At 47.6% G+C, this 26,813-nt stretch overlaps 1 protein-coding gene across 2 annotated transcripts in view; it reads left to right on the top strand.

The window, feature by feature from the left end:
• The window catches only part of EPPK1 (epiplakin 1), a 61,404-nt gene extending 43,228 nt beyond the window's left edge, over positions 1-18,176 (top strand). For both annotated transcript variants that reach the window (XM_073680141.1, XM_073680142.1), the window contains exon 3: positions 1,128-18,176. In XM_073680141.1, the coding sequence (XP_073536242.1) occupies positions 1,173-17,519 (16,347 nt within the window). In that variant the 5' untranslated portion in view covers positions 1,128-1,172 and the 3' untranslated portion in view covers positions 17,520-18,176. The remainder of the gene's footprint in view (positions 1-1,127) is intronic.
• Positions 18,177-26,813: the final 8,637 nt, after the last annotated feature.

Here is a 26,813-nt window from a genome sequence, read left to right on the forward strand (position 1 = left end):
CTCACCCCTCGTCATCACACCGCCCTCACCCCTCGTCATCACACCGCCCTCACCCCTCGTCATCACACCGCCCTCACCCCTCGTCATCACACCGCCCTCACCCCTCATCATCACACCGTCCTCACCCCTCATCATCACACCGCCCTCACCCCTCATCATCACACCGCCCTCACCCCTCATCACACCACCCTCACCCCTCGTCATCACGCCACCATTACCCCTCATCATCACACCGCCCTTACACCTCGTCGTCATGCCGCCGTCACCCCTCGTCATCATGCCGCCCTCACCCCTCATCACACCGCCATTACCCCTCATCATCACGCCGCCCTTACACCTCGTCGTCACGCCGCCCTTGACTCTCGTTATCACGCCGCCCTTGACTCTCATCACGCTGCCCTTGCCCCTCGTTGTCACGCCGCCCTTGCCCCTCGTTATCACGCCGCCCTTGCCCCTCGTTGTCACGCCGCCCTTGCCCCTCGTTGTCACGCCGCCCTTGCCCCTCGTCGTCACGCCGCCCTTGCCCCTCGTCGTCACGCCGCCCTTGCCCCTCGTCGTCACGCCGCCCTTGCCTCTCGTCGTCACGCCGCCCTTGCCTCTCCTTATCACACCGCCCTTGCCCCTCGTCGTCACGCCGCCCTTGCCCCTCGTAGTCGCGCCGCCCTTGCCCCTCGTCGTCGCGCCGCCCTTGCCCCTCGTTATCATGCCGCCCTTGCCCTGCACTGGAGTGTGACCCCCTAACATTATAATAAATCGTATACATAAACGAGTGCGATTCATAACCTCTTCATTGGACTGCAGCGACCTCTGCTGGACACAACTTGTTCTGCAGTATTACCCGTGTTTTTTCTCGTTATCTAGGATCTCTTTCTAGAAGTCACAAGTACCCCTGTAGCCCCACATATAACACAGATATAGCATCCTCATAGAAGCTGCGTCCACCATGCTTTATATCACCTTGTAAGTCCTGAGTGGAGAACATGAGCTTTATTTCAGCCTCCTTAGATAGACGCTATACACAGCCACAACGTCAGACTGTGCACAGGCAGCTCTAGTAGTATTCACCATCGTATTCTTCAGTGCTACAATCATCTCACATTAAGTTCTCCTTGTTCCATCTCTTTCAGACAATTACTTCAATATTGATCAAGACAGAAGAAAACCCCACATCAATGGAGCGAAAAACCAGTCCCTCAATGAAGCAAAGCATGTCAAGTCATTCCACGAAACAGACATCCGGCAAGGTGGAGTCTCATCATCCATCTCATACTATGAGTCTCCATGCGGAGTCCAGGCATGGTATTGAATCTAGCAAGCAGCATTCTCTTGAAGCTCATGGAGCCCACCATGCTCATGGAGCCCACCATGCTCTTGAAGCTCATGGGGCTCACCATGCCCAAGGAGGTGTCCATGTTCTTGAAGCTCATGGGGCTCACCATGCTCAAGGAGGTGTCCATGTACTTGAAGCTCATCATGCTCACGGAGCTCACCATGCTCAAGGAGGTGTCCATGTTCTTGAAACTCATCATTCTCACCATGCTCACGGAGCTCATCATTCTCATCATGCTCATGGAGTTCATCATGCTGACGGAGTTCATCATGCTCACAAATCTCACCAAAGTCATGAAGCCCACCAAGTACTTGAAGCCAATCTTGCTGACATAAATGAATCCTTGAGTCTTCAGGAGGCTCTAGAAATCACTGAACCTACCAAAGTCTCCCCAAGCATTGGAGGTTTCATAGTAGCTCAAACAAAGGAGAAAGTGAGCGTCTATCAGGCTATACTGAACAATCTCGTGCCTGAGGGGGTCGCTGTACCACTTCTGGAAGCCCAAGCTGCTACTGGTGGCATTATCCAGCTGTCAGATAACCAAAAGCTAAGTCTAGAGGCAGCTGTACAACAAGGCGTGGTGGGACCAGAGTGCCAACAGAAACTGATTATTGCAAACAGTGCAGCGCTGGGCTACAAAGACAAAGAAGAAACAGTGTCTCTGTATCAAGCATTCAAGAAAGGTTTGGTTAGTAAAAATGATGCCACGCGTTTCTTGGAGGCACAAGTAGCCACTGGTGGGATCATTGACTATGTGAATGGCAACCGTGTATCTGTACCCGAGGCTCTGAAGCTTAACTATATAGATGAACATCTGCTGAAAACTATTACCGAAAGTTCTCTGCTGGCCAAGTTGTACCTTAACCCCAACACACAAGACTACTCCACATACCAGGATCTCCTGTCCAAATGCTCGACCGATGCTGACACTGGGCTGCTCCTCCTTCCACTACAAGAAACTTTACGAGGGCTGAGAAAGTCCGTAACGTACGAGCAGCTCTTCAACGCCAAGATCATTAACCAAGTTCAGTATGATGAAATCATTCAAGGCAAGCTGACCATACAAAGCCTGGGAGGACTACAAGAGGTGCAGAAATATTTGCAAGGTCAAGCGAGCATTGGGGGAGTCTACATAGAAAGCATAAAAGAAAAAATGAGTGTGTATCAAGCCATGAAGAAAAACTTCCTTCCGTCGGACATCGCAGTTGCTCTTCTGGAAGCCCAGGCTGCCTCTGGCTTCATTATTGATCCAGTAAAGAATAGACGATTCACCGTCACCGAGGCCATTCAGGAGGAGATAATCGGACTTGAGCTCAAAGAGAAACTACTGACAGCTGAAAGAGCAGCAATTGGATTCAATGACCCTTACACCGGTAACGAGATTTCCCTATTCCAAGCCATAAAGAAAGAACTACTTGACAAAAAGTTGGGCGTCAACTTGCTTGAAGTCCAAATTGCAACCGGAGGCATCATTGACCCACTCCACAGCTTCCATGTCCCGTTAGAAGTTGCCTACCAGCGTGGCTTATTTGATAAAGATTTGGCTAAAGTAATATTTGCTCCCAAAAATGACACTCGTGGGTTCCTAAACCCCAACACCGATGACTTACTAACTTACCAGGAATTACAGAAGCTTTGCACGATGGACCCCGACTCAAATACTTTAATCTTTTCTGTGAAAATCGCACTCAATGGCTTAAGAGGAAAAGTTACAAGTGATGAACTGCTGGACTCGCTGATCATTGATAAGACCACTCATGAAGATCTGCAGCAGGGCAAGATATCCGTCCAATATGTTGCTGCGCTGGAGAACGTAAGACGGTACCTTCAGGGAACCGGGTGTATCGCAGGAGTGGCCGTAGTATCTACAAATGAAAGAAAAAACATTTATCAAGCAATGAAAGAACATCTTCTCATGCCAGGGACCTCTATAGCCTTGTTAGAAGCTCAGGCTGCCACCGGGTATCTGTTCGACCCCATAAAAAATCTGAAATTCTCCGTAGAAGATGCTGTGAAAAATGGACTGATTGGGACAGAGGTCTATGAAAAACTTCTATCTGCTGAAAAAGCTGCCGTTGGATACAAGGACCCTTCTTCCGGAGAAAAACTTTCCCTCTTTCAAGCCATTAAAAGGGGATTTGTGGAGCGGAACCATAGTATCCACCTTCTGGAAGCCCAGGTTGCTACTGGTGGAATTATAGACCCTTCAAAGAAGCATCGTGTCCCAGAGGAGGTGGCGTACACGCGTGGCTTCTTTGATAAAGAGATTAATAATTCTCTTCTTGAGCCCACAAATGACATCAAAGGATTTTTTGATCCAAGTGCGAAACAAAACCTAACCTATGGACAATTACTAGAGAGATGCTTGATTGACTGCCATACGGGACTCTACCTGATTCCAGTGTTTGACAATACCCATGACGCTCTGAAGACTCCACACTCCTTTATAGATTACCAAGTCAAAAAGTCCTTGGAGCAGATAAAACTGACGGGAACATATGGGAAATTTAAAGGACGAGTGATTACAATGTGGCAGCTTCTGTTCTCAGAATATTTCACCGTCGAGTTCAGAGAATCTCTCTTTCGACAGTATAAATCGGGGAGTCTCGCCATACAAGACTTGTCCAGCAAAGTCGATGGTGCCATTCAAAATTTGATGTCCTCGGCTAAAGTCACTTTTGAAGGACTGAGAGAAACTGTTACACCCGGGCAACTGCTTGAGTCCGAAATTATTGACAAGGATTTGTTCCAAAAGTTGCAACAAGGTGAAACGTCCGCGAAGGATGTGGTCAATATCGATACAGTCAAAAAATACCTGCAAGGGACCGGAAGCATAGGCGGACTCCTCTTAACTGATACTCAAGAAAAGGTTAGCATCTACCAAGCAAAGAGAAAGGGCTTACTAAGGCCTGGGACTTCCTTAATACTTCTTGAAGCTCAAGCAGCAACAGGTTTTATAATTGACCCTGTAAAAAGCAAAAAATATTCTGTCGACGAGGCTCTGAAGGAGAATATTATTGGTCCAGAATTCTATGAAAAGCTTCTGTCTGCAGAAAAATCAGTCACTGGTTATAAAGATCCGTACACTGGAGAAGTCATCTCGCTGTTTCAGGCCATGAGCAAGGACTTAATTGTCAAGGATCATGGTATTCGACTTCTTGAAGCTCAAATTGCCACCGGAGGAATCATAGACCCCATCAACAGCCATCGAATTCCAGTGGAAGTTGCTTACAAACGAGGGTATTTCGATAAGAAAATGAATGTGATACTCTCAGATCCCAGCGATGACACCAAAGGCTTTTTTGATCCAAACACCAATGAAAACTTAACTTATCTGCAACTGAAGGAAAGATGCATCATGGACCCTTCCACCGGCCTTTGTCTTCTTCCATTGCAGAGCAGAAAGCGTCAGCTCAATTTCAACACGTACATCAAAGATTCCTTCAGAAATTTAGAGATTTTCGTAAGATATGGAAGATATAAGGGGCAGACGGTCTCGGCTTGGGTTTTGATAAATTCTGAATACTTTAGTGAATGGAGAAGAAGAGAGATTCTGGAACAGTTTAGATTGAAGAAACTGACCGTCGAACAAGTTGTCGTATGGATTGAGGAAGAGATCAAGAAATGGACTGAAATCAGTGTCCCCGCACTAAGGGGGCAGGTGAATATTCACGACTTGTTGGAATATGAGATCCTTGACAAAGATCTATTTGAACAAGTTTTAGAGGGTAAAATTACAGCAGATGATGTTTTTAAGATGGAGAACGTCCAGAGGTATCTAAGTGGATCTGGTGTCCTTGGTGGAATCCTCATTCAACCCTCTAACCAAAGAATCAGTTTCTACGAAGCAACACAAAAGAATATCCTACAGCCTAGTACAGTTCTGCCTCTACTAGAAGCCCAGGCGGCCACTGGAAATATCATCGATCCTGTGAGCAACCAAAGACTGTCTGTAGATGAAGCCCTCAAAGCTGAAGTCATTGACCCACATACTTACAACAGACTTATTTCTGCAGAAGAAGCCGTTACTGGATACAACGATCCAATTTCGGGAAAGAAAATCTCGCTCTTCCAAGCCATGCAGAAAGGCCTCGTAGAAGAAAAGCATGCCAAACAGCTCTTGGAAGCACAGCTAGCCACTGGCGGAATAATTGATCCTATACACAACTTCCACATCCCAAATTCCGTGGCCAGAAAACTTGGCTATATTAATGAAGAAGTGCATGAGAGCTTGTCTAACCCTACCGATGACTCAAAGTCCTTCTATGACCCTAACACCAAAGAAAACGTCACCTACTCAGATCTCCTCAGTCGATCACAGAAAGACGAGTCCACCGGCATGTACTTGCTTCCATTGCCCCAAAACTTTGCTGAAGTTCCAGTGCAGAACATCTATACTGATGAGGAGGTACACAAAGTGTTCAAAAGCACCAGAGTCGAAGAAAGAAATATGACAATTTGGCAATTGATTTACTCCGGATACTTCACCGAAGAGCAAAGATTAGAAATTCTGATAAAATTTAAGTCAAAGAAAGTCACCCTGGAAGAGCTGATTATAGAGATTTTGCAAATCGTCAAGAACAATGAAATTAGGATGACAACCCATTTAAGTTTTCAAGGACTGCGAGGAAACGTGCCGTTGGTATGGTTCCTGGACCTGGGAATCATCACACAGAAAACATTCGACGAACTGGTTCAAGGGACTAAGTCCATTAAAGAAGTCTCGGAATTGAGCAACGTAAAAAAATATTTGCAAGGCACTGGATGCATCGCAGGAATTTTCCTACCATCATCACAGGTGAAGATGAGCATTTATCAAGCCATGAAAAAGAACCTCATTATGCCTGGCTTTGGACTAATGCTCCTAGAAGCTCAGGCTGCAACTGGGTTCATCATTGACCCAGTAAAGAAGGAGAAACATACAGTGGATGGTGCTGTCAGATCTGGGGTTGTTGGGCCTGAACTTCATGAAAAACTCCTGATAGCGGAAAGTGCGGTGACTGGATTCATTGATCCTTATACAGGCAACAAGATATCGCTGGGTGAAGCTATAAACAAAAAACTTATTCCAAGAAAGGAAGGACTACCACTCCTACAAGCTCAGCTAGCCAGCGGAGGCATTTTAGATCCTATTCATTGTCATTATGTTCCGATGCAAGTTGCTTACAAGATGGGCTTTCTGGATGAAGAACTGGCCAAACAAACAGACGATCTGAAAATTTACTTTGATCCTAACACGAAAGAGAAACTGAGTTACCAGCAACTGAAAGAAAGATGTTACGCTGACTCGGAAAGCGGTTCTTTGCTTCTGTCTCTTTCGGAAAGTGCGGCATCGTATGCCGAACAACATGTCGCTGATGTATTAAAATCAGTTACAGTTACTGTCAGCGGTGGAAGATTCAATGGCCAAAGTGTGTCTCTGTGGGAACTTCTGAATTCCGAGTATGTGAGTGTTGATCAACTGAAAGAATTACTTCTGCTATACAAAAACAGCAGCTCCGAAGCTCTACGAGAGATCATCAAAAAAGTCACCGCCATCATCGAGGAAACGGATGCAAGCAGCACCAAAATAAAATTTAAAGGCTTTCGCAAACAGGTGTCTGCAAGCGACCTCTTCCAGTCAAATGTCATAGACAAGCAAACTCTGGATGACCTTAATCTGGGCAAGAAAACCATTGTCGAAGTGACCGAAATGGACAACGTGAAACGCTATCTACAAGGTACAAACTGTATTGCGGGAATTCTCCTACAGTCCACCAACACCAAGATGAGTATTTATGAGGCAATGCTGAAACGTATCCTAAGGCCTGGAACGGCTCTGGTCCTCTTAGAAGCTCAGGCGGCCACTGGGTTTATTGTAGATCCAGTTAAGAATAGGAAGCTATCAGTGGACGAGGCTTTGACCGAAGGGTTGATAGGGCTTGATGTGCATGCTAAGTTGCTCTCTGCTGAACAAGCAGTAACCGGCTATAATGATCCATATACTGGAGACAAGATGTCCCTATTTCAAGCCATGCAAAAAAAACTAATAGTTGAATGTCATGGAATCCGTCTTCTGGAAGCTCAGATTGCCACAGGAGGTATCATTGATCCAGTGCATAGCCACAGAGTTCCTGTAGAGGTTGCCTATCAACGTGGTTACTTCAATGAGGAGATGAATCGAATCCTTTCAGATCCCAGTGATGATACCAAAGGTTTCTTTGACCCAAACACTCACGAGAACCTTACCTATCTTCAGCTAGTAGAGCGATGCATCCCAGACCCTGAAACTGGATTGTATCTGCTACAGGTAGTAAAGAAAGGAGAAAACTACTTCTACATCACTGACCGAATGAAATCAGATCTAACCTCGAGACACATCAGGCTGCAGGTTGGAAAATTTGCCAATCGAACAGTGACCGTCTGGGAAATCCTCTCCTCCCATTATTTTACAGAGCTAAAAAGGAGAGAGTTGGTAAAACTGTACACATTGGGTGTCCTTAACATAGAATCCCTGATCTCCAGCCTCACCACCATCATTGAAGAGTATGAAACCAAAAGTAGCATCCTGAAATTCCAGGGAATCAAGGGTGAAGTGAGCGCTACGGAGCTGTATAACGCTGACATCATTGACGAAAAGACCATAGATGACCTGAAAGAAGGCAGAAAAACTATACAAGCTGTTTCTCAAGAAGAAAATGTTAAGAAGTACCTCCGAGGAACTGGCTATATAGCTGGTATTCTAACCTTACCCAACAATGAAACCATAAGCATTTTTGAGGCCATGAAGAGAGGTATTTTATCGAGAGACATTGGCTTGAAACTTCTGGAGGCTCAAATCTCAACAGGATTTCTAGTCGATCCCTCACATAATCAGACCCTCACTATCTCCGAGGCGTTGTCTGCAGGTCTCATTAGCGAGGAAGATCAGCAACATCTTGACATTGCTGAAAAATCATTTTGTGGATTTACTGATCCAGAATCTGGAGGAAAAATCTCGCTTTTCCAAGCAATCAAGAAAGGAATCCTACCAAAAGATCAAGGAATCCTACTTCTAGAGTCCCAGCTGGCTACTGGGGGCATCGTCGATCCCATTAACCATTACAGACTTCCTTTACACGTGGCCTACAGAAAGGGTTATTTGGATGAAGACTTTTACATTATGAGTTTCAATTCTGTTAAAGGAAAGGGAAGGTTTGTGGACCCCAATACCCACGAAAGAATTGCATATAGAGACTTATTGGAGCGATGTGTCAAAGATGCGAATACAGGAATGTACCTATTACAAGTAGCGGAAAAACGCGATGACTACTTCTACATTGATGAACCAACTAAAAACCTTCTCGTATCAACTGCTGTGAAGATGAATGAGGGCAAGTTCAAGGGCCAGGATATTTCACTATGGGACCTTTTAAGCTCAACTTACATTTCGGAAGAAAATCGAAAAGACCTAATAAAAAAATACAAGTTAAAGACCTCCGCTACAATTAATGAGATAACAAATAGAATTCTTTCAATTATCGAAGACAAGGAGAAAGGTCAGAACGACATCTGGTTCCAGGGATTGAGGAAACAAGTCACCGCGGCAGAACTATTTGACGCAGGTATCATCAGCCAAGAGACTCTTGATGGATTACAGCAGGAGCCAAAGACGGTGGTTGAAGTAGCAAAGATAGATTCAATTAAAAGATATCTTGAGGGGAGTAGCTGCATTGCTGGTGTACTTATTCCATCAACACATGATCCCACCAAAACTGAAAAGTTGAACATCTATGATGCCATGCTGAGACGCTTACTAAGACCTGGAACAGCTCTGGTCTTACTGGAGGCTCAGGCGGCGACTGGCTTTGTCATCGACTGCGTACGAAACAGGAAACTTTCGGTCGATGAAGCTTTACCTTCCGGAGTAATCGGTCATGAGATCTATGAAAAGCTTCTAACTGCAGAAAAAGGAGTAACTGGCTACACAGACCCCTACACCGGTGACAAAATCTCCTTGTTCCAAGCCATGCTGAAAGATTTAATTGTAAAAGAACATGGCATTCGCTTACTAGAAGCCCAGATTGCTACCGGTGGCATTATTGACCCGGTTCATAGTCATCGTGTCCCAGTGGAGGTAGCATACAAACGAGGTTACTTTAATGAAGAAATGAATCAAATCTTATCTGACCCTACTGATGACACAAAGGGATTCTTTGATCCGAACACTCATGAGAACCTCACCTACCTTCAGCTCCTCCAGAGATGCACTCAAGACCCAGACACGGGACTATACATGCTGGAGTTAAAACCCAGCCGCTTCTCCATATCCCAGATCCAAACGACATTAAACACCAGGATGATTCAAGTCACCACCGGAGAATTCAAAGGAAAGAGCATTTCAATTTGGGAGTTCCTGAACTCTGAACACATTACGAAAGAGAAAAGAGAGGAGCTTCTGAAGAAATATGAGTCTGGAATATTGACTGTTCAAGACATTATAACTATAGTGATCAAAATCAATACAGAAGAGACGGTAAATGTGTCCCAAGTCGACACAACAGACTCATCTAATCAAGAAGTCCAACTTCAGGAGAACCTCAAGGCGGAAGTAGTGGACGTATCTGTGGGTGACTTCCAAGGACAGAGTATATCATTGTGGGATCTTCTAAATTCACGTTATTTCTCAGAACATAAAAGAATAGAAATCCTTCAGAGGCTGAAATATGGGACACTAAACATTCAGGAAATTATTACATATGTCATTAAAGTCATTATGGAGGCCGAGACGATCAAGACCGAGACCGATTCATCCCAACAAAAGGTAGCAATGACTGTAGAAGCATCGAAAGAAGCGGAGACCTCTAGACAAGATGATGAAATTCAGAAAGCTCTGCAAAGCATAAGCATGCACATTGAGAAAGGGCCGTACGCGGGACAGGAGGTCTCTGTATGGGACCTTCTTCACTCCAGACACATCCCCGATGAGACACAACATGAACTATTAGAAGATTATAAGGCAACAGTCAAAGACATCATGGAGATGGTCGTGCAGTTAATTAAGGAGGCCGACGAGGCATTGCGGCTCCAATATCATTTGACGGAGGAAGTATATAAGACTTTGCAGACTGTCAAGATTGAAGTAATAGAAGGCGAGTTTAAGGGGCAGACCCATATCCTGTGGGATCTATTGACGAGCAAGTACTTTTCCGAGGAGAAGAAGCGGGAGCTTCTCGGCCAATTCAATTCTGGGGGGATTACTGTAGACAAACTGATCAAAATAATCATCACAGTTATTTCTGAGACAGAAGAACGTAGCCGAAAATTGAAATTTAAGGGCCTCCGAAGACAAATCACAGCAACTGAACTGGTAACATCAGAAATCATCGACCAGGATGTGCTGACGGAGCTGGCCCAAGGAAGGAAGACATTAGAAGAGGTGACCCAAATGGAGAGCGTAAAGAGATACTTGGAGGGAACAAGCTGTATTGCAGGAGTGCTGGTACCATCTCTAAAAGATCCTTCAACAAAAGAGAAGATGACTATATATAATGCCATGTTAAAGAACGTTCTTAGACCGGGGACCGCACTCGTTTTGCTAGAAGCTCAGGCGGCTACTGGATTTGTTATTGACCCAGTGAATAATAAAAAGCTTTCTGTGGATGAAGCTGCTGCTACTGGTGTAATTGGTCCAGAACTTCACAAAAAGCTGTTGTCAGCAGAAAAAGCTGTAGTTGGGTACAATGACCCATTCACCGGAGATAAAATTTCCCTATTCCAAGCAATGCAAAAGGAATTGATTGTAAAAGAGCACGGCATCCGCCTCCTCGAGGCCCAGATTGCCACAGGAGGTATCATTGACCCAGTGCACAGTCATCGTGTCCCTGTGGAAGTTGCTTCTAAACGTGGCTACTTCGATGAAGAAATGAATCAGATCCTTTCAGATCCTACAGACGATACTAAAGGCTTCTTTGACCCAAATACTAACGAAAATCTTACCTATCTTCAGCTGCTTAGTCGATGTGTCCAAGATCCAGATACTGGACTCTACATGCTGGAAATGAAAGACAAAGCCACCCTGGCCACCGAAAAGACCTTGGAAGCCGTCTTGACGACAAAAAATGTCGACGTTAAAAGTGGTCAATTTATAGGCCAGACTAAATCCATTCGGGAACTCCTTCAGTCTGAATATTTTACAGAAGAAAAGAAACAAGAGCTCCTGAAAAATTACAAATCCAGGACTATAACAGTAGAAGAACTTACTACAACTGTTTTAAAGACTATTGAGGAAAGAGAAGAGAAAACGACCAGGCAGATTGTGAATAGATCCAGCACAACAGAAGAAGAGAAGGAAGAAAAGTGCGAAGGACAATTAAAGTCTGACTTAGAGCAAGTCACAAAGGGAAAGTTCCAGGAAAAGGTCTCAGCGGCTGAAGAGAAAGTAATTTCTTCTGAAGAGGTTGATGGTGTCTTGTCTTTTCCAGATAAAGTGGTCAAGTCTGAAATACAGAAGGTTACCGAAGGCAAGGTCCAGGAGAAAAGGGTCTCAGTAACCGAAGAGAAGATAGTTACTTCTCAAAAGATTTATGACACCTCGTCAGAAAAAGCAGTAAAACCCGCTATCCACGGAGACCTTCATAAAACTTTAAATATATTTACTGTCCATGTCAAAAAAGAAGAATTCCAAAACAAAAGATTGTCTCTTTGGGATATCCTCCACTCCAAATACATCTCAGACGAACAGAGAAATACCCAGCTAAACAAATACCAGATCTCTTTAGAAAAAGTGAAACAAACCATTCTAAAATTAGTTGAAGGTTCAGAAAGAAAAGGTGTCAGAGACATACAACAGGAATTAGAAAGTCGATTTACGGTGGTCACTGTCGGAAAATTCAAAGAGCAAAACCTTTCCGTCTGGTTTCTACTTCAGTCGAAATACTTCAGTGAGGAGAAGAGAAAAGAACTGCTAGAAAAGTACAGATCGGGGGCATTAACCTTGGAGGAACTTTTGAAAACCATTACAGTAATTATTGAAGAGACGGAAAGAAGTCGCAATTTAAAATTTAAGGGCTTCAGAAGACAGGTGACCGCCACCGAACTTCTGCAGTCTGAAATCATCGATCAGAATACTCTGAATGAGTTGACCGAAGGCAGTAAGACCGTCGAGGAGGTCACTAAGATGGACAATGTAAAGAGATATCTGGAAGGAAGTAGCTCCATCGCTGGCATATTTGTGCCCTCCAAGCAAGATCCGTCACAAAAAGAAAAGGTGACCATTTATAAAGCCATGCTGAATGGGATACTAAGACCTGGAACGGCTTTGATTCTTCTCGAAGCTCAAGCAGCTACTGGGTTTGTGATTGATCCTATTGAGAACAAGAAGCTTTCTGTAGATGAAGCTTTAGCTGCAGGACTGATTGGGTATGAGATTTATGATAAACTCTTGTCAGCCGAAAGAGGAGTCACCGGCTACAAAGATCCCTACACGGATGAGAAAATTTCATTATTCCAAGCCATGAAAAAAGATCTTATTGTGAAAGATCACGGAATCCGCCTTCTGGAAGCCCAGATAGCCACAGGAGGCATCATCGACCCAATACACAGTCACCGTGTCCCTGTGGAGGTCGCATACAAACGAGGTTACTTTGATGAAGAGATGAACCAGATCCTTTCCGATCCCAGTGATGATACAAAGGGATTCTTTGATCCAAACACTCAAGAAAATCTCACCTACCTTCAGCTCCTCCAGAGGTGTGTGACTGACCCCGACACCGGCCTAAGCTTGTTGGATATCAATGGGAACAAGTTTCCTTCCACTCAGACAGGCATAGAAAGTATATTGAAGTCAAGAACAATTACAGTCACACAAGGTCGCTTTAAAGGAAAAGATATTGCCATCTGGGAAATTCTGAATTCTGAACACATTTCAGTAGAGAAAAGAGAAGAACTGATAAGAAAGTACAAATCTGGGACTTTATCCATTGAAGAACTCATCGCTGTTCTCCTAAAAATCATTCAAGAAACTGAGATAACCTCATCCACAGACCTTACAATCAGCACTGAGACTAAGGACCTGAATACTCTGACGGCTCAGCAAGATATGGCAGCCATCATCACTGAGACTAAGGACTTGAATACTCTGACGGCTCAGCAAGATACGGCAGCCGAGCCGCTAATAAAGGCTGATCCCACTATACAGGAGGAAGGAATCCAAAAGGCTCTACAAAGCATTCACATCGAAGTCACAAAAGGACAGTACGCTGCACAGCAAATGTCTGTGTGGGATCTCATACACTCCAAATACATATCGGAGACTAAAAGGCAAGAACTTCTAGGCAACTACAAGTTAACTGTAGAAGACATATTGCAGATAGTTATACAGTCTGTTGAAGAGTTTGAGCAAAAAAACATCAAGTCAACCTTTGAAGCAGAAAGCAATCCAAAGGCCGAAACAAGTGGAGCCATCGCAACACAATTAGCGCTAGAAGAAAAGCAGGAAGATCTCCTGAAGTCGGAGTTGGTGGAGGCCTCCGAAGGCATATTCCATGGACAAAAGGTCTCAGTCTGGGAACTTCTGCACTCTGAATTCATTACAGAGAGTAAAAAGAATGAGATCTTACAGAATTATTCTTCCGGGATGTGGAATCTGGAGGAGATCATAAGAATTATCACAACTACAATTGAGAATAAAGCCTCTAATGAGAATATAAGACGTACTAACGGTGAACTCCACAAAGCTCTGAACGTCATCTCTGTAGACATCACAACTCACGAATTTGAAAAACAAAGGCCGTCCCTGTGGAAAGTTCTCCACTCCAAGTATCTCTCAGAAGGCGCGAGGAAGGAGCAGCTGAGCAAACACCAGGTCACTATAGAGAAAGTGAAGCAAACTATTTTACAATTAATTGATGAGTCTGAACTTCGTAATGACCAAGAAATCCAAAATGAACTGGAGCTTAAATTCACTGAAGTAAGTACCGGAGAATTTAAGGGACAGAATGTCTCGGTATGGTTCCTTCTCTATTCCAAGTATATTACAGAAGAAAAGAGGCAAGAATTAATTCAGAAGTACAGATCGGGGGCATTAACCTTGGAGGAACTTTTGAAAGCTATCATAATAATTATTGAAGAGACGGAAAGAATTCGCAGCTTGAAATTTAAGGGCTTCCGGAGACAGGTGACCGCCACCGAACTTCTGCAGTCTGAAATCATCGATCAGAATACTCTGAATGAGTTGACCGAAGGCAGTAAGACCGTCGAGGAGGTCACTAAGATGGACAATGTAAAGAGATATCTGGAAGGAAGTAGCTCCATCGCTGGCATATTTGTGACCTCCAAGCAAGATCCCTCTCGAAAAGAAAAGGTGACCATTTATAAAGCCATGCTGAATGGGATACTAAGACCTGGAACGGCTTTGATTCTTCTCGAAGCTCAAGCAGCTACTGGATTTGTGATTGATCCTATTGAGAACAAGAAGCTTTCTGTAGATGAAGCTTTAGATGCAGGACTGATTGGACGGGAGATTTATGATAAACTCTTGTCAGCCGAAAGAGGAGTCACTGGCTACAAAGATCCCTACACGGATGAGAAAATTTCATTATTCCAAGCCATGAAAAAAGATCTTATTGTGAAAGATCACGGAATCCGCCTTCTGGAAGCCCAGATAGCCACAGGAGGCATCATCGACCCAATACACAGTCACCGTGTCCCTGTGGAGGTCGCTTACAAACGAGGTTACTTTGATGAAGAGATGAACCAGATCCTTTCCGATCCTAGCGATGATACAAAGGGATTCTTTGATCCGACCACTCATGAGAACCTCACCTACCTTCAGCTCCTCCAGAGGTGTGTGACTGACCCCGACACCGGTCTGTATTTGTTAGATGTAAGTGACAGCAAGAAGCTGGCTACACAGGAAGAACAAAAAGTAAAATCCGTTCTCCAGTCTAGAAGCGTACAAGTCGATGTGGACGCATTTAAAGGGAAAGAAACTTCCGTGTGGGATCTTCTATATTCTCAGTACATTTCAGTGGAAAAACGAGAAGAATTACTGAAGAAATATCGTGCCGGCACACTAACCATTGAAGAACTGATAACAATCCTTAGAACGATTATCACTGAAACTTGTCGTAGATCTGTGTCCACCCTTGAAAGAAGCTCAATTAAACAGTCTTTTCAGTCTGTTGCAGTAAAAATATCTACAGGAAATCTTAAAGAAGAAGAATCCATGTCCCTCTGGGACCTTCTACATTCTGAATATATCCCAGAGGACAAGAGGGAAGAATTGATCGAGAAGTACAACTCTGGAACATTGACAATTCAAGAAATCATTAACATCGTCTCGTCTATGATTCAAAAAACCGAGAAAACTGAAGTGATTGTAAAGGAGGAGGTCAGAGTAACATCAGCGCCCATCCAAGTTGATCATTGGCCATCAGAGCAGCAACTCCAAAATGCTCTGCTAGTAATTCCCAGTGACTTGTCAGAAAATCAATCTCGGCAGGAGAGCGTTTCAGCCTGGGACCTTCTGAACAGCGAACAGTTGCCAAAGGATAAGAAGAATGAGCTTCTACGAACATTTACATCTTCTGTCAGAGAAATTATAAGCGTCCTTAAAGACCCTTCAATCAAAACTTCTGAACTTATCACTATAGACGGAGAACAGCAAAAAACATTCCGGTCCTCCACATCTCTAGTTTCCGTAGGTCAGACTATCACTACCAGCTCTTCAGTTCTCGGATGTGAAGCTGTTGAAGTAAAGGGGTCTCAGACACAGGACTTTCTTAAGACTGTGGACCTCACAATGACTGTAGGTCAACTCAAGGATCACAAAAGTTCTGTATGGGAATTGCTGCATTCTTCATATGTTACACCTGAAAAGAAAAATGAACTCATTGAAGGGTATGAAAGTGGCAGGCTTTCTCTTGCAGAGCTTATGAAATGTATAATGGAAATCTTTATGAAAGCTGAGGAAGCCACCTTAGAAGGGTCAAGTCGTCATACAGTCACGGTATCGTCTGAGAAGACTGATACCGAGTATCCAGTGGCAATCCAGAAATCGCTGCAAGCATTTTCTCTTGATAATTATAGCGATGAATTTTCTGGACAGAGCACTTCCCTGTGGGATTTACTACACTCTGTAGCCATTACCCAAAGCCTACGCCGTCAACTGCTCGCAAAGTACTATACCACGGTCAAAACCATTCTTACCATACTGATCAATGTAGTCCAAAAGAAAACCTTCTCGATCAAGCCGGACACCGAGACATTCCTCAAATCAGTCAAAGTACAGGTCAGCATTGGCGAATTCAAGTTAGAAGGCAAAACTCATTCTCTTTGGGATCTTCTTCACTCAAAGTATCTCACGGAAGACAAAAGAAGAGAGCTTATCGAGAAATACGAATCCAAATCTATAAAATGGGAAGAAATGTTCAAAAACATTACTACGGTCATAAAAGAAACCGAGGAGAAGAGCCGAAATATCAAGTTTACTGGTTTACGGAAGCAAGTGTCGGCCTCTGAACTGCTGAAATCTGAAATTATCGACCAAGACACGCTTCTTCAGTTGGCTCATGGAACCAAATCCTTACAAGAAGTGACTCAGATGAATACTGTGAAGAGATATCTGGAGGGAAGCAAATGCATTGCTGGTGTTCTTGTTCCTTCTAAAGTTGACCCAACCATCAAGGAGAAAATGAGCATCTATGAGGCCATGCTGAAGCGCATATTAAGACCAGGGACAGCGCTGGTTTTACTCGAGGCTCAAGCAGCCACTGGATTCATCGTTGACCCAATAAAAAATGCCAAACTCACCGTAGATGAAGCCGTAGCGAGTCGTGTATTTGGCCAAGAGCTTCACTCAAAACTCCTGTCTGCTGAGAGGGCCGTGACTGGCTACAACGACCCATCTACAAACCAGAAAATCTCTTTGTTCCAGGCAATGCAGAAAGACCTCATTGTCAAGGATCATGGTATTCGCCTGCTGGAAGCTCAGATTGCGACCGGTGGTATTATTGACCCAGTGCACAGTCACCGTGTCCCCGTGGATGTGGCCTATAAGCGAGGTTACTTTGATGCAGTGATGAACCAGATTCTTTCCGATCCCTCCGATGACACCAAAGGTTTCTTTGACCCAAACACTCATGAAAACCTCACCTACCTGCAGCTGATCCAGAGGGCTGTCCAAGACGCCGATACAGGACTGCTCATGTTGGAGGTGGCCAACAAATAAATTCACCTTAACAAGTTCTCCTTATGAAAGCTTAAGATTAAGGCCATAAAGTTTATGTCCTTCAGGGTTTTACTAACAAAGGAAAACCATTCTACATTTCTTGTGTTTTCTGTGACATCTAGAACTTTCTTTGAAGGGAAAACTGGTGTTTCGGGCTTTTTTTTTTTTGCTCTTTTTTAACTGTGGTTTATAGCTGTATCTCAGCAGAACTTACTGAATTGTGCTTTATTACCATTTCCTTTTATACCTTGATGTGAGACTCTTAACAATTCCTAAAGAAATGAATGTATGACCTGAAGTTTGGTGTCCACTGTTATTTGTCATAACACATCTGCCTTTAAAGCAACAGACTTGGTTCAAAAAGTTAAAAGAAAAAGTATAATCGGGGTTGGCTGCGCCAAGAAGGAACAATTTTAAGCACTTTATGAAGACACAACATTCGAGCTTCTGGTTGATTGTCTTTGTAATTGTGCTGGACTTTCCTCCAAGCGAGGTTCTAGGTTCCGGTGTCAAAGAATTGGACGATTTTAAATCAAAGATGATTTGGTTTGTTTTATTCTTAACTATGTTCCTAAATTGAAAGAAAGATGAAAAATGTCCCCTGTGCTTTAAATTTCTTGTTCTTAAAATTTTGAATAAACTTGTAACTTCATTTTATCCTGTGACATCTCACACTTTGATTAAAATGTTTTATTTTTTGCGGTTGAAGGCTTAGTCCACAACTCAGACAACCCCTTCTGAATCCCTGTTTCCTCCTGTCACAAACCGATCGGAGCCACGTGTCCCTGATCCTTCCTCACAACTTCCGTGAGTTCCGGGTTTAGGATAATGTGAAGCGAGCTTATAAATTTTATATATTTATTTACTCAAAAGAGCGATGCTAGGTACAATATATACAAGCGGTTACAAGATATATATATATATACGGTAGTCAGACAAATACAGTAAGGAAGCAGTAATACGATACAGTAAAATTAAAAGGAATAAAAGTGAATATACCACACTTTCATCAAAGGTCTCTGGACACGACAGGAGGGTTGCTGTCATGGGTCCAGGGCGGTTCCTAGTATCTTTCTGCCCATCTGTAGTGACAGGTGACCCTCAACAGAAGACCCCTCCTCTCTCACAGAGGGACACATTTATACGTAACTTGGGCAGGGCAGAAAATAGGCGATTTACATGTAATCTCCTCTTCCCTTCTAGCAGACATTTCATAATCCATTTCCCAGCAATATCCTCATTGTAAGGTGCGCATGGTAATTGATCTAACACATGAGCTTTCCCCTGACTTCAGAGGTAATTCAATTAGCTATTCTTCCATACTCTTGTCAGGCATAGGCGTTTGCACTACAAAGGTATATGTTAGGAGGGCGGTTGCAGACAACTTTATTAAAATGGAACGCAACCGACCCCGGGGTCCGCGATGCAGCCTGGAGGGCTGCTGCCGAACACTTTCCGGGTGGGAAGTAAAGTAACCAACTTAAATGTTAAACCCTTCCGTGTTTCAGCACACAGGAACGGGTATAGCGGTTCGCTTTATCTCCGTTAACTGCACGGGAGAAGAGTGACCGGGATAGCACCTACTTAACTGAAGAACCACTCCGTGTTAATGCACATGGAGCGGGCTTCAGCGGTTCACACAATCTCCAAGAACCGCAGGGAGACGTGTGACCGGAGGGAAAGCAGTAGCCCTGTCTTCAATACAGGCGCTACGCTGAAGGGATTGGCGCTAAGATGCGTGTGACTCACGCCGACGGGCAAGTGCCCTCTGCCGGCGTGCTACCGGACAGAGGAGTGTTTCTCTACGTAGTCCAGCAGGCTGCTCGGGGTGTAAGGCGACCCCCTCTGACAGAGCCAGTCTGCAAGGCGAAGCTACCTGCCTACTTTCACTAGCCTGCCTCTATGGAGCTAACCTGCCTAGCGGAAACTACACGTGGAGCACAGACGTCCACACAACAGCATCATAAGCTCAAATGATCTGAGCGCGTCGCCATGTTTGTGGGCGGGCCTTTTAAAGACTAAGCCCTGCCCACCGACGCGCCATTGGTGACGCTACCCGTGGACCAATCAGGCGGTGCCAGGTCACCGGGTCAGGTGGGTGCCAACCCACCAATCATGATCCGCCAGGTCACGGACATGCTCAGTGCAGCAAATCCTGGACTTAGATTCCACAAGCCCTGTCTCCCTCTGCAACCCAGGCTTAACATTGCTAGGCACAACTACCTGGGAGATAAACAGTGCTCGCGGACCAGCTAGGCATTGAGGCTGACAGTGTTGCTGAGCAGCATCAGCCCTGGCTGGACTGAAATGGGAGACCACAGAAGGTCATGGACCCATTTCAAATCCAGCACCAAACCGACACCTAACAGTATAAATCCTAGCTAACCTGTGAACGCCATCCTGGGCAATAGCATCCTTTTGGTAATTGCCTTTTGGAGCCGGCATAGTAACGTAACGGTAATTAAGTCATATCCTGACTGTGGGGAATACACCATTTCCCCTGGGGTCCTTTGAAGTCAGACAGACTAGCATTCCTGCTGAGACCTTCATAACTGGGAATATGAATTTCCAGTCCCTGGCCTCACCACACTCCCCTCCAGTGCCATTCCAGCGGGTGTCGGCAATGGCTCTCCCGGTGCTCATATGACATTATGTCACGTGATCCCTGCGGCCCATCAGCGGTGGCTTCAGTCTCACTGCCTCCGGACAGATCAAGACTTCCTGAGGAAATGAGAGCTGCTGCTGCTACCACACATCCTCCGGATGTCAATTACGTCCCGGGACTGGGGCCGCGCATCCGTCCCGGGACTGGGGCCGCGCATCCGTCCCGGGACTGGGGCCGCGCATCCGTCCCGGGACTGGGGCCGCGCATCCGTCCCGGGACTGGGGCCGCGCATCCGTCCCGGGACTGGGGCCGCGCATCCGTCCCGGGACTGGGGCCGCGCATCCGTCCCGGGACTGGGGCAGTGCATCTGTCCCAAGAATGGGGCAGTGCATCTGTCCCGGGACTGGGGCCGCGCATCTGTCCCGGGACTGGGGCCGCGCATCTGTCCCGGGACTGGGGCCGCGCATCTGCCTTGGGACTGGGGCCGCGCATCTGTCCCGGGACTGGGGCCGCGCATCTGTCTTGGGACTGGGGCTGTGCGGTGCGCCGCTGTCGGTGGATATGTGCTTGGAATTCCCTTTTTGTTATTATGATAATTCTGATCACTTCTCCACTGAAGGCCGAGTGTGACAGGTGGGACTTTATTCTACTATCCTTTTTTTGGCATATGCCATAGATTAAGAAATGGTAATACGACCGTACTGAAGATAAATGGAGTTCAAGTAATAGTCACCGGAGCGAAGTCAAACGTGTAGTCACACAACCAAGTCTTCAATGGTGGTTGAAACCAAGGCTTACTCTGGGAACAGATGCAGAGCCGGGCGGGTGAAAGCAATGATTGTGCAGTGCAATGTCTGCCGGAGCCGGCGAACACCAGCAGGTGCCATGGCAGCGGTGAGGATATAGGGCGCAGGTGCCATGGGCAGCGGTGAGGATATAGGGCGCAGGTGCCATGGGCAGCGGTGAGGATATAGGACGCAGGTGCCATGGGCAGCGGTGAGGATATAGGGCGCAGGTGCCATGGGCAGCGGTGAGGATATAGGGCGCAGATGCCATGGGCAGCGGTGAGGATATAGGACGCAGGTGCCATGGGCAGCGGTGAGGATATAGGGCGCAGGTGCCATGGGCAGCGGTGAGGATATAGGGCGCTGGTGCCATGGGCAGCGGTGAGGATATAGGGCGCAGGTGCCATGGGCAGCGGTGAGGATATAGGGCGCGGGTGCCATGGGCAGCGGTGAGGATATAGGGCGCGGGTGCCATGGGCAGCGGTGAGGATATAGGGCGCGGGTGCCATGGGCAGCGGTGAGGATATAGGGCGCGGGTGCCATGGGCAGCGGTGAGGATATAGGGCGCGGGTGCCATGGGCAGCGGTGAGGATATAGGGCGCGGGTGCCATGGGCAGCGGTGAGGATATAGGGCGCAGGTGCCATGGGCAGCGGTGAGGATATAGGGCGCTGGTGCCATGGGCAGCGGTGAGGATATAGGACGCAGGTGCCATGGGCAGCGGTGAGGATATAGGGCGCAGGTGCCATGGGCAGCGGTGAGGATATAGGGCGCGGGTGCCATGGGCAGCGGTGAGGATATAGGGCGCAGGTGCCATGGGCAGCGGTGAGGATATAGGGCGCAGGTGCCATGGGCAGCGGTGAGGATATATGGCGTCTTTTGTAATCTTGCCTTCTCCGTTATACGAGAGCTTCAGCACATGATCCAGGGCCTGCTCGCCTTTGTCTCCACAATCAGTGCCGAGAGGCAGGGATGAGACCTAGTGCAGGACAGCCGCTCCCCGACCAGAACAGAACAAACCTTAATATATGGAGAGCAGTGGACCCCCAATGATGGATGGGGGGGCCGGCGTCTGTCAGGCGCACTCCGTTATCCACACCAGCATGGAAGGAGACAAGGTCTAGATGGGGATATGTAGGATCTGGAGGTTATCCTCATTCAGCTGTGGCCTCAGTACGTTGCACATTATCTTCACCAGTAGATGGCGCTGCATCCCAGCCGGTGATGATGAAAGTTAAAATATCTTCAGAATATTCTTCATGCGCAAATTGCCTCTTCAGAGAAAAAGAGGACTGGAACTCTATAGCGCCACCTATTGGAAGAGGCAATCCTACAAGTCACAATCAACCCTTTAACGAGTCGTGCAATAGGGCTTAGGATAAAAGCCAAATCAGAATCTCAATTTGCAGACACGGTGTTTCGGGCTGTTGCCCCTCGTCAGTGCAAAGTATGAGAACAGATTTGGCTGCATGAGAGGCTCTGCACTGAGGTCTAAGGGGGAACGTTTCTCCTTATGGAGAGTGACACACCGGCTCTGGCACGTCAAGGTAAGGAGCCTGATTCGCCGTGCAATGCTCCTCTGGGAAATGTAATATGCAAATTGCCTCTTCAGAGAAAAAGAGGACTCGAACTCAGAAACCACAGAACATTCGCCCCCTCGTGCAATCCATGATGTACGGAAAGTGTGCACGGCGCAGTGACCTGTCACAGATATGTTCCCAGCAGGACTTTCCCAGGACTGATCCTGTTCCACCTCTGTGGGATGTCAGCAGGTTAAATGAGATGTCCACTAGGCCGGTCCTACAGGGACCATCTGAGGTCGGTACAGGAACGTGTCCACCGCAGCCCCACACGTCCCCTAATTATGACCAAACTAAAAGGCGGCAGCCAAATAACTACCCAAACTGCGCTGTCCCCGGTCACATCCTGCGTACAGGGGCTACGGAGACAATCATGGGAGTGGAGGCCACCGGGGGTCTGTCCTCTCAGCACTATTAGTACAAGACCTGGTAAAGGCGACCCCCTCTATCAGCCACAGGAGGACCCCAACTCGTCATGTCCTACTCTGTACATCTTCATCCTCAGGATCAGTGGGTGTCGCAGCATTGTGAGGGGGTCCTCCTACTTTAGGGGTATGATGACTATGCCTCCAGGGCCCTGGTGTCTCTGTGGTGAAAAATATTGTCCAGTGTCCCTGATAAACGCAATCCTCTGAGCCGCACTATGGGCCAGAGCAGCCGTGTACAAGCCCATTCTGACCTAACCCTGCATTCAGTACATTAATCAGGGCAGTGCGGCAATCATGGGGACCCACCAAAGCAGAGAGGCCATCGTATGGGGCCCACCAAAGCAGAGAGGCCATCGTGTGGAGCCCACCAAAGCAGAGAGGCCATCGTGTGGGGCCCACCAAAGCCGAGAGGCCATCGTGTGGGGCCCACCAAAGCCGAGAGGCCATCGTATGGGGCCCACCAAAGCCGAGAGGCCATCGTATGGGGCCCACCAAAGCCGAGAGGCCATCGTATGGGGCCCACCAAAGCAGAGAGGCCATCTTATGGGGCCCACCAAAGCAGAGAGGCCATCGTATGGGGCCCACCAAAGCAGAGAGGCCATCGTATGGGGCCCACCAAAGCAGAGAGGCCATCGTATGGGGCCCACCAAGGCCGAGAGGCCATCGTATGGGGCCCACCAAAGCCGAGAGGCCATCGTATGGGGCCCACCAAAGCCGAGAGGCCATCGTATGGGGCCCACCAAAGCCGAGAGGCCATCGTATGGGGCCCACCAAAGCAGAGAGGCCATCTTATGGGGCCCACCAAAGCAGAGAGGCCATCGTATGGGGCCCACCAAAGCCGAGAGGCCATCGTATGGGGCCCACCAAAGCCGAGAGGCCATCGTATGGGGCCCACCAAAGCAGAGAGGCCATCGTATGGGGCCCACCAAAGCAGAGAGGCCATCGTATGGGGCCCACCAAAGCAGAGAGGCCATCGTATGGGGCCCACCAAAGCAGAGAGGCCATCGTATGGGGCCCACCAAAGCAGAGAGGCCATCGTATGGGGCCCATCAAAGCAGAGAGGTCATAAGTTGGGGCCCACCAAAGCCGAGAGGCCATCGTATGGGGCCCACCAAAGCAGAGAGGCCATCGTATGGGGCCCACCAAAGCAGAGAGGCCATCGTATGGGGCCCACCAAAGCAGAGAGGCCATCGTATGGGGCCCATCAAAGCAGAGAGGCCATAAGTTGGGGCCCACCAAAGCAGAGAGGCCATCGTATGGGGCCCACCAAAGCAGAGAGGCCATCGTATGGGGTCCACCAAAGCAGAGAGGCCATCGTATGGGGCCCACCAAAGCAGAGAGGCCATAAGTTGGGGCCCACCAAAGCAGAGAGGCCATAAGTTGGGGCCCAAGAAAATAGAGTGGGCGGCACGGTGGCTCAGTGGTTAGCACTGCAGCCTTGCAACGCTGGGGTCCTGGATTCAAACCAGAGCAAGGACAAGATCTGCAAGGAGTTTGCATGTTCTCCCCGTGTTTGCGTGGGTTTCCTCCCACATTCCAAAGACATACTGATAAGAAATCTAGATTGTGAACCCCGATGGGAACAGTGCCCATAATGTCGGTAAAGTGCTGTGGAATTAATGGCGCTATATAAGTGAGTAAAATAAATAAATAAGCCGAGAGGCCATCAGTTGGAATCAGTCATGGCAAAGCGACCATTATGGGGGCTCGTGAAAGCATAGTCATCAGTTAGATTCCGTCAAGGCAGAACAGCCTGCATGGGGGCAGGCAGAGCATTCGTCATGGGGACTCATCTGGGTGGACCCGCTGCCATGGTGGCCTGGCAGAGAAGACATCATAGAGGCCGGTCAAGACAGAAAGGCTGTAATGGAGGACTGCCACCATGGGCACCTGTAAAGGTGGAGAGACCATCATGGAGGCCTGTCAGGGCAGAGCAACAATATTGAGGGCTTGTGAGGGTGGAGTAACCATCATGGGGGCCTGTTAAAACAGAGCGACTGTCAATGGAGCAGCCATCAGGGCGGAGTGGCTGTCAATGGAGCAGCCATCAGCGCACAGTGGCAGTTGGTAGATCTGCCTTCAGGACGGAGCGGCAGTCGGTGGAACTGCTGTCAGGATGGAGCAGCTGTTGGTGGAGCTGCCATTAAGGTGGCGGAGTAGCTGTCAATAGAGATGCCCTTCAGGGCGGAACAGCTGGCAGTGGAACTGCCATTAGGATGGAGCAGCTGTCGGTGGAGCTGCCGTCAGGGTGGAGCAGTTGTCTGTGGAGCTGCTGTCAAGATGGAGTTGTCAGTAGAGCTGCTGTCTGGGCTGTCATCATGGTGGAGTGGCTACCGGTGGAGCAACTTTTAGTGGAGTTGCTGTCAGAGTGGAGCGACTGTCGGAGCGAAGCAGCTGTTGGTAAATCTACTGTCAGGTTGGAGTGACAGTCTGTAGAGCTGTTGTCAGGTCGGAGCTGCTGTCGGTGGAGCGGCTGTCAGAGGAGCTGCTATGAGGGCGGAGTGGCTGTCAGTGGAGCTGCTGCCAGGTCGGAGCAGCTATCCGTGGAGCTGCCATTAGGGCAGAGCAGTTGTCGATGGAGCTGTTATCAAGCCGGAGCGACTATCAGGGCGGAGCAGCGGTTTGTGGAGCTGGCATCAGGGTGGAGCAGCTGTCAGTGAAGCTGCTGTCAGTTTGCAGCAGCTGATAGTGAAGCTGCCGCCAAAGCGAAGCTGCTGTCAGTGGAACTACCATCAGGGCACAGTGGCAGTTGGTAGATCTGCCTTCAGGACGGAGCGGCAGTCGGTGGAACTGCCATCAGGATGGAGTAGCTGTTGGCGGAGCTGCCATTAGGGTGGTGGAGTAGCTGTCAATAGAGATGCCCTTCAGGGAGGAACAGCTGGCAGTGGAACTGCCATTAGGTTGGAGCAGCTGTCGGTGGAGCTGCCGTCAAGTTGAAGTGGCTGTCAGTGAAGCTGCCGTCAGGTCGGAGCGGCTGTCGGGGCAGAGCGGCAGTCAGTTGTCAAGGGTGTGTCAGCTGTGACAGACAGTCGCCCTGCAGTTGGTTGCAGAAGATCTCTTTGTCTGGCATTACAGACACCTTCTTAGCTGTTTCACACTAGGACCCAGCGGCTACCTCCTTCTTGCTAATTGACACCCTGGCCTGGGTGTTTAAATAGTTTCACTTTGCAGCAGGAAGGTGCCGGTGATACTCACATGTTTCCATGTGAATGGTTGGAGCTCTCAGACTGCTATCTTCCTCTGTGGTACTAGGAGGATGCTTGGAGTTATCCCTCTGAAGTTGGCTAAAGCTAAGCTATGTTCCCCTGTGTTTATCTCCCTTGTTGTCTTTAGTCGTTAGTGGGGATTGACTAGTGTTCATCCCCCTTCCCTATCCAGGGCCAAGCGCTAGGGAAATACAGGGTTTAGGTTCGCGTGCTGCGATTGGTGAGGAATCAATATACGGACGTTAGTGGAGACAGGGTGATATCAGATCAGCTTAGGAGGTCTCCACTCCCTCCTTTTACTAGAGTCTGGGCTCCTTCCCCCCCTTCCCTTTTGTGTTACACTTAATCTTTAACACACCTTGCGTGACATCAGTGGAGTGGGTGTCAGTGGAGCTGTCATCAGGGTAGACCAGCTGTCGGTGGAGGTGCCTTCAGGTCAGAGTGGCTGTTAGTGGAGTGGCTATCGGTGGAACTGCTATCAAGTCAGAGCAGCTGTCATGAAACGGCCGACAGGTCGGAGTGGCTGTAGGTGTAGCTCCCGTCAGCACGGAGCGGCTGTCTGTGGAGCTCCCGTCAGCTCGGAGCGGCTGTCGGTGGAGCTCCCGTCAGCTTGGAGCGGCTGTCGGTGGAGCTCCCGTCAGCTTGGAGCGGCTGTCGGTCGAGCTCCCGTCAGGTCGGAGCGGCTGTCGGTG

Source organism: Phyllobates terribilis, unplaced genomic scaffold (assembly GCF_046119375.1).
Source record: "Phyllobates terribilis strain yellow unplaced genomic scaffold, ASM4611937v1 Scaffold_4__5_contigs__length_816908805, whole genome shotgun sequence".
Classification (NCBI taxonomy): Eukaryota; Metazoa; Chordata; class Amphibia; order Anura; family Dendrobatidae; genus Phyllobates; species Phyllobates terribilis.